The sequence below is a fragment of the Cyprinodon variegatus genome, unplaced genomic scaffold (assembly GCF_000732505.1).
Source record: "Cyprinodon variegatus isolate N-32 unplaced genomic scaffold, C_variegatus-1.0 Scaffold152, whole genome shotgun sequence".
Classification (NCBI taxonomy): Eukaryota; Metazoa; Chordata; class Actinopteri; order Cyprinodontiformes; family Cyprinodontidae; genus Cyprinodon; species Cyprinodon variegatus.
Window position 1 is genome coordinate 513,888 of NW_015150605.1, and position 7,795 is coordinate 521,682.

Genomic DNA, 7,795 nt, shown 5'->3' on the forward strand with positions numbered 1-7,795 from the left:
ATTGGTTGACGCGGCAAAAATTCAATTTTTCCATCTCGAGCAGCAACGCGTTTGCGGCGCGTCACGCACGCCAGCTGCGTTCGCCTGTCTGCTAAGCTCAAAACAACCGCGCCTGGCTTGACGGAGAAACCAGGAGAACAGCTGAGCATATTTACGACAGTGCACTTTTACTTTCGCCCTTTGGGGGTGCCTCGCTGGAAAATCAACACCGGTTGCATAGTGTACCTTTAACAGAAATATGTGTTCCCTGGAGCCTCCTTCAGGTTGGACATGCCTGGAACATCTAACAAGAGAGGAACCCAGGTGGTTCACCCTATCTCTGAGGAAGAGCCCAGCCACCATGCAGAGGAAGCTTATTTCACACCTTTGTATCTGGTTCTTTTGCTCATGACCTAAAGTTTGAGAACATAGGTGAGGTTAGGAATGTAGATTAACCAAAGACTATACCTTTTAGCTCAGCTCCATCTTCCTTTCTATTCTTCTTTCACTCCTGAAGTAAACCCCAAGATAACCAAGCTCTTCCACTTCAGACAGGATCTCTCCTTCAACCTCCATTTTCCACTAGTATTACTATGAAGTACATTTTAGCACAAAGTTTACAAATATAACCTAAGAAAATACAAAGCAATATGCAAGTTTATTTAAAAAAAACAAACAATAAAATAATTATATAAGAGCGTAAAGATTACCAAATCTCCACATTAACCTGTAGATGGAATCTCCATATCATCCTATTACCTCTAATGAAGCGGTGATGTTTTTGGTAGCTATGGTTTGTTGGATTAGGTTATGGAAAAAGTTGTGAACAGATGCTCTTAAATTGGGCTGATTTTGCCAAACTGATATTGTAACTGTTGTTTTATTTTATTTTAGCTTTCCTCTACGCTAACCACAAGCATGTAGATGTTTTAATCCAGGATTTTATTGTTTGATGACCTTGAAAGCTTGCTCTTGTTGATTCCGTTATCACAGGACTTTAGCGTTACTGTTAGGCGCATGCATGATCACAAGGCTGCTAGCTGCAACATTGTCTTCCTTCTGTGTGGTGGCCAACCCGCCTTAAGCTCATTAAAGCTAATAAAATGTAATGTAATGTGACCAAAATCAAGGGCCTATGCAATTTGAAAATAGGTTTAATTGCGATTATATTGCAAATGCAGTTAATTGCGCTACTTTGGAATTTGTTTTTTACTAAGGGTATGTCTCAGGCTAGCTTAGAAGCCATAAAACCGCAAAGGTTTGGGAACCACTGAGACACCCCTCCAAATAACACAACAGATGGGCGTATGGATGATGCTTGTCCAACTGGGCCTACATTTTTCCATAGCACAAAGAAGAAAGCGTAAACAGCAGGAGAAAGAAAGAGCATGAAAAATAATTAAAGCTAATTATATGTCCGAGGAGTTTTTGACGTTGGCCAATTTAACTGATTCAGATTTAATAATTACTTTCTGTTTTCAAAGTGTTAGAAGAGCTAGTAGCTTTTTGTTAAAATATCACTATTAATATGATAATTGAACATGTACAGACCTTCCAGGTAATTGCCAGTTGTTACGTTTAATGCTTAGAGTAGCATGTGTAAATTTAACAAACACAAAAAACTCACGAAAAATCTTTCTCTTCATTGTTTTCACCGTCTCCCTCCATTATCATCCTATATATTTTTTCACCCTTGACACCACTGTGAGCTTTTTGATCAGATGAGATTTAGATGGTACTAACTCAGCAGGTTTGCTGAATTTAAAACCATTTATGAACAAGTGGAAAGCACTCCACACCCACTGTGGAGGACAGTGGAGGAGTTATGCTGGAGTGTGGCATCATAAAGTCTTTGAAGCAGAGCTTTTAAATAAAAAGCTGGGGCCTAAAAAAAATCGAATGTCATGTGACCAAATGAAAAGAATAGGTTCTGAGACACAACCTAAGCGTTCTTCCATGGTCATCTCAATCCCCAGTAGAGGGTATAAGGGAGGAGCATGGAAGTACTGTCATGGTGGCAAATGGGGTTGTAGTATTAATACAAATGTTCTCAAATTTAACATGTAAGTTTTTCAGAAAAACATGTATTTTTTTGTAAAATTACCCTTTTCCCTATTAAACAAATGTCCTCAAATTACATTAAGGTAAATCTGGCTTATCCTGCGTCTTTAAGCATGAGCTCATCCTTCTGCCATAAGATACGGGGTTCCTTCCAGAATGTACAAACAGATAAACCCTGTTTATTTGTCAATTCTCACTGAAAACTACAGTTTTAATTGGGTGTTTATCAAAAGGCTTATTTTGAATCCGGGTAATGGGGTATCCCCTTTGATTGCACGCGGACTCACAGATCGAGCCGAGCCTTTAATCTCTTCAGCAGCCATGCTGTGTGTGGGAGGTTATGTGTGAATGAAGGAAACCGCTGCCTTGTGAGGATCCAGGCCTGTGATGTTACAGGTTTCATGTGAAAGCTGGGCTAAAATAGGTGTCCCTCTGTCACCTGCCCACAGCTCATAGTCGATGTGTAGCAGCAACAGTGTTCAGCTCCACTGATGCGTTCGGTGAGGAGTCTGTTTTAAAATTTACATGATTTGTTTTGCAAGTAATCAACTGCAAAGTGTTTTTTTTTTCTATTGTGGACCAAACACACGCTGATTAATTCGGTGACTGGTCTTCTTTGAAAAAGCTTTAACTCCATAGAGACTGTTAGGGGGACAACTTGAATCTGTGCCATGTGTAAAACCTTGTATATGAAATCCTCCCATTTGTCTGTCTCCTACAGCTCTTGATGGCTGTCACTTACTTTTATTAGGATTTCAGCTGGTTTTCCTCAGTAGACAAGTAAGGGATAAACACAAATACACTGCTCAACAATATAAAAGGAGCACATAAACAGCACAATATAAGTTCAATCAAATCAAACTCCTGTGAAATCAAATCGTCCACTTAGGAAGCAACACTTATTGACAATCAATGTAACATGTTGTTGTACAAATGGAATACACAACACAAAGAAATGATGGGCAATTAGCAAGACGCACTCAATGAAGGACTGGTTCTGCATGTGGGGACCATAGACCACTGCTTAGTACCTATGCTATCTAGTTTATGTTTTGGTCACTTTTGAGTGTTGATGAAGTTTTCTCACTTGTGGCAGCATGAGAATCTACAACACACACAAGTGGCTCAGTTAGTGCAATTCATCCAGGATGGCACATCAATGCAAGATGTAGCAAGAAGGCTTAATGTGTGTCTGTCAGAGTAGTGTTCAGAGGTAGGAGGTGCTACCATGAGACAGGCAAGCACACCAGGAGAAATGTCGGACACCATAAGAGGGCAACAATCCAGCAGGAGGACTGATACCTCTGCCTTTGTGTGAGTAGGAACAGGAGGAGCACTGCCAGATCCCTGCAATATGACCAAACAAAAATGTGTCTGCACAAATAGTTAGAAATTGACTCCATAAGGATGGTATGAGGGCCCAACATTCACACATGGGAGTTGTGCTCACAGCCCAAAACTGTGCAGGATGCTTAAGACTTGCCCAAGAACATCAGGATTGGCAAATTCACCACTGGCATGCTGTGCTCTTCACAGATGAAAGCAGGCTCTAACATGTGAAGACACGACAGAGTCTGTAGACACCATGGATCTCCTCCCAGATCTGAACTAAAGCAACCCCCCCGTTCCCCAGGCCTGATTTAGATGGAGCACTTCTGGGACATCATGTCTTGATTTATCCACCAATGCCACGATGCACTACAGAGTATCCAGGAGTTGTTGGATGTTTTAGTCCAGGTCTGGGGGAAGATCCCTCAGGAGAACATTCGCCACCTCTTCAGGGGCATGCCCAGGTGCTGTAGGGAGCTCATACAGGCACAAGCAGGCCCTACATAATACTGAGCCTCATTTTAACCTGTTTTAAGGACATTACATCAAAGTTAGACCAGAATGCAGTTTGTTTTCCGACTTTAATTTTGTGTCTGACACCAAGGCCTCCATTGGTTAACAAATTTGATTTACGTTGAAACTGTTTTGTGTGAATTAGTTCTCAACACATTCAGCTTTGTACAGAACAAATTATTCAATGAGAATTTCTTTAAGTCTTTCAGATAGTCTTTCGGAAATATAATGTTATTTGAGTGTTCACTTTATTTTTTTGATAAGTGTAAGTTACCAGACCTAAAAACCCATCAAAAAATCTGATTTATATAATCAAAATGTTGCAGATTAGAAATTCAGTCACAGTTTACCAATAAAGTCAGTGTAAAATGTGATCTTTGCAAACTTCTCTGTGATGTGTTGACACAACAGTGACTCACTCACTCAGGAGTAGGAGCCTGTTTTATATCTGAGTGATTCAGAGGTTAGAGTTAATAGGCTCCTAATGCCACAAAAACAAAAAACAGTCATATTTGGAAAGGGTGGAGAGAATAAAATCAGCCAACTGTGATAAAACTATGATAAAAACATACATAGAAAGGACTGTTTATTGGGTTTTAAAAAAAATGTGAAGGATTTTTTTTTTTTTACTACATTATATCGAAGTAGCATGTTCGTCTTTTGAACAAATTTAGCTCAATCTGTCCTCACATCAACACAAGCTTTTCATTATGCTGCCACCACCACATTTCCCCTTAGGGGTGATGCAATCATGGAGGTGTTCAGCATATTGCTTTGCATGTAGACCACCAAGATTCAATCCTGACAAGAGTCTTCTTCTGCTTGTTTGCTGTTCTCGGCAGAGGGTGCCTCTCACAGCTCTCTTCCAACCACAGCTTTCCCTTTACAGGTTCATATGGGGCCAATTTGCAGATGGAACAATAAATTGACAAACCTTCCCCACTTAGCTGTTGATCTCTGCAGCCTCTTCAGAGTGACTGTGAGTTGCTTGGCTGCTTCTCTGATCTATACTGTCTTTGTCAGACATGCACATTTAAGAAGACTTGCCAGGTTTTGTAATTTGACAGACTGTATTTCAAATGATGGAATGAATAGACATCTGCGAGGTAAAATCTTTTCCTATTTATTATAACTTAACCTAGCTTTAACCTAAACCACAACCTCATCCCTGACATGAACCCTTGGGTTTAGACTGAGATTAAATTACACACAGAAGGGCTCCATTTACAAGGTAGGAGACTTCAGAAGGCAGTTGTTTACACTCTGGTAATGGGCATTGAACTTTATTTTTACAAAGTATATGCAAACTTAATTGAAAGCCACATATCCTGGATAACAGACTAGACTGGACATGAAAATGTGAGGGGGTCTACAAGAAGGCTGTGGTTTCTGAGGAAGCTCAGATCCTTTGCTGATATTTTCTATAAATCAGTTGAGGGCAGCGTGACTGCTTCTGCCATCATCTGTACGGTTTGCAGCATCAAAGCAAATGATTTGGAGAAGCCTTAACAAGCTGATAAAGAAAGCATAGTTAGAGGCCTCCACCAACCTGCTGTAAGACAGACAGATACAGGAGATTATCCCTGCCTACATCTATTAACATCTACAACAACTCGTTAAAGAAACCTCTGCAAGAACTTCAACAACATATGATTGAATGCATCACTTGCTTTCAATTCACAATTTGACATTACTTTGAAATGTGATTTTGTGTCTTGTAAACGTTTTCTGACAGTCTCTTAATTTTTTTGTGTATGATAGCCTGTTATTTCAATATATTGAAGATACCAGACAATTTTCAAAGGTTTCCAAGGTGTCTGTGAGAGGAAAAGGCCTCACAGCATTACACGTCATCCACTGTTCTTATCGCAGAGCATAGATGGGACAGTCAAACTACTGAGTTACAAAAATTCATGTGCATTTCTTTTACAAAGATCTGAAAGCATTTTTTACCAAATAACAGGAAAGTGTGATTAACCAGAAATAGGATGTACTATGGCTGAGTATCTGCTCTTCTGATTTTAAAAAAAGCCTTGCTGGTTTTGTTTTTTCCTTCTGTAACACTCCTTTCTTGACCAATCCAAACCTTACCACTTGTTTCTGATTGAATAATTATTAATTAATAATAATAATAATAAATATTTTTTAAGATATTATTATAAAAAAATAAAATAAAATAAAAAAAACAACAACAAAAAAAACTATGTAATCTCTAACACTTCATTCTGTATATAAAAAAGTGGAAAAATGTGATTTCTTTTTTCACTGTTGAGTCCCCAAATAGAATATTTTTTTCCATGTAATAAATGAGGTAAACTAATAAAAACATCGAAATTTTATAGTGGGTTTCTTTTAAATTGAATGATATCAAAGTAGATTTATTCCACTTCATTGTTGAATAATGTTCCATAGTATGCTCACAATCATGTCAAATATTAGGTCAACAATGATAAAGGGATCGCTGGTTAGAAGAAAACAATTTAATTCAGTGACGATTCTTTTCTGCCTTTTAAATCGCAACAAGAAACAAACAGTAAAAGAAAAGTTATAATTTTCCGCCCTCTAGTGGTTACTTTAAAGTGTAGCAGCTTGTTGGCCGTTTGTATAACTCAATTTAACGTCCGCCTACCAGAACGCAGCTTATTGGTCAGCCGTTTCAATGGAAGCATTCGATTGGTCCAGACGTCTCTCTCGCAAGTCAACCCGGAAGACAATAAATACAGTGGAATTGTATAAGTAACCTACAGTCTGCAGCAGGTAAAGCTTTAAATACGCCCTTGAATAAATTACCATGTGGCAGAAAGAGTGTTCAAATAAGGATGAGTAGTTTTATAAGCATGAATAAAATGTTTTGTTTAAACTTTCCTCAGAAATGCCGACATCCCCTGTGAAAACTCGGATACCCCTGACCAGCTTCGGTCATCTCATCACAGAGGTGAAGGTAAGATGCTCACATATATATAAAACCAGCATTCATTTAAGACAAAACAAGTTCACCTAATAGTCTTAAGTTACTGGTGTGTTTAAATAAATTGGAATGACATCTAAAAATAGCCAATTTTAGTGAATAAAAGATAAAATCTTCATTATGCCCAGAATGCCTTTGAGAAACTATTTATTATAACTTTTAGAGAAAGAAAAAATAACATTTCACTTTGAGAAAACTAGACTAATTCATTGGGATTTGATTATAGGAGAAATGCTTTGCAACGAGCAAGTTATTCTGTACACAATCATCAAAAAACTGCTTTTCACAAGAATGGTAAAACAATAAAAGGCGACTACTTAACTCCCAGCTGTTAAGATCCTTGATCAAATGTTATGGAAAGATTAGTGGAAGGAAAAACTGTGTTAAATAGGTTCATAAAGAACAGTGATAACCTCAGCTTAGAGAGTTTTGATTAAAGCCCATGTAAGTCGCAGGAGTCAGGGCTTTAAGAGCCTTCACACTGATTTGATGACTGTACTCGGTTGGCCTAGAAAAGTCAGCAGATCATCTAAGATGTGTGTAACATTTAAGAAGAAAACAAACAGACATCAAAGTGGTCCATTATGGTAAAGCTGTCATTTCATTTGGAAACCAAAGCCTCGGCGTCTGGAGGAGAAATGGAGAGGTACAGAAACCCTGTTGCTCAAAGTCAAGTGGGAAGTTTCCAAAGTCCACAATAATTTAGGGCCAGGTGGGTTTGATGAGATCCACAATAACAGGAATAATTTACAAGGACACCCTGTCACAGCTGATATTTCTGCAACAAACTTTTTGTCTAGCTCTTACTCATAGAAAACATATTAATTGTGCAGGAATAAGGTCTTAGCTCTGTTACACTTGTAGCCAACATTTCGTTGTCAAGATTCACCTTGTGTTTTTATATGCAATGACGATAAAGGAAGTCTAAGTCTAAACATTAAGTCA

General features: G+C 38.5%; 1 protein-coding gene across 1 annotated transcript in view; it reads left to right on the forward strand.

Annotated features, from left to right (window-relative positions):
* Positions 1–6,574: 6,574 nt before the first annotated feature.
* LOC107086416 (up-regulated during skeletal muscle growth protein 5-like) overlaps positions 6,575–7,795 on the forward strand; it is a 5,832-nt gene continuing 4,611 nt past the window's right edge. Inside the window, exons 1-2 of the mRNA XM_015377344.1 lie at positions 6,575–6,639; positions 6,753–6,823. Of these exons, the coding sequence (XP_015232830.1) occupies positions 6,755–6,823 (69 nt within the window). The 5' untranslated portion in view covers positions 6,575–6,639; positions 6,753–6,754. The remainder of the gene's footprint in view (positions 6,640–6,752; positions 6,824–7,795) is intronic.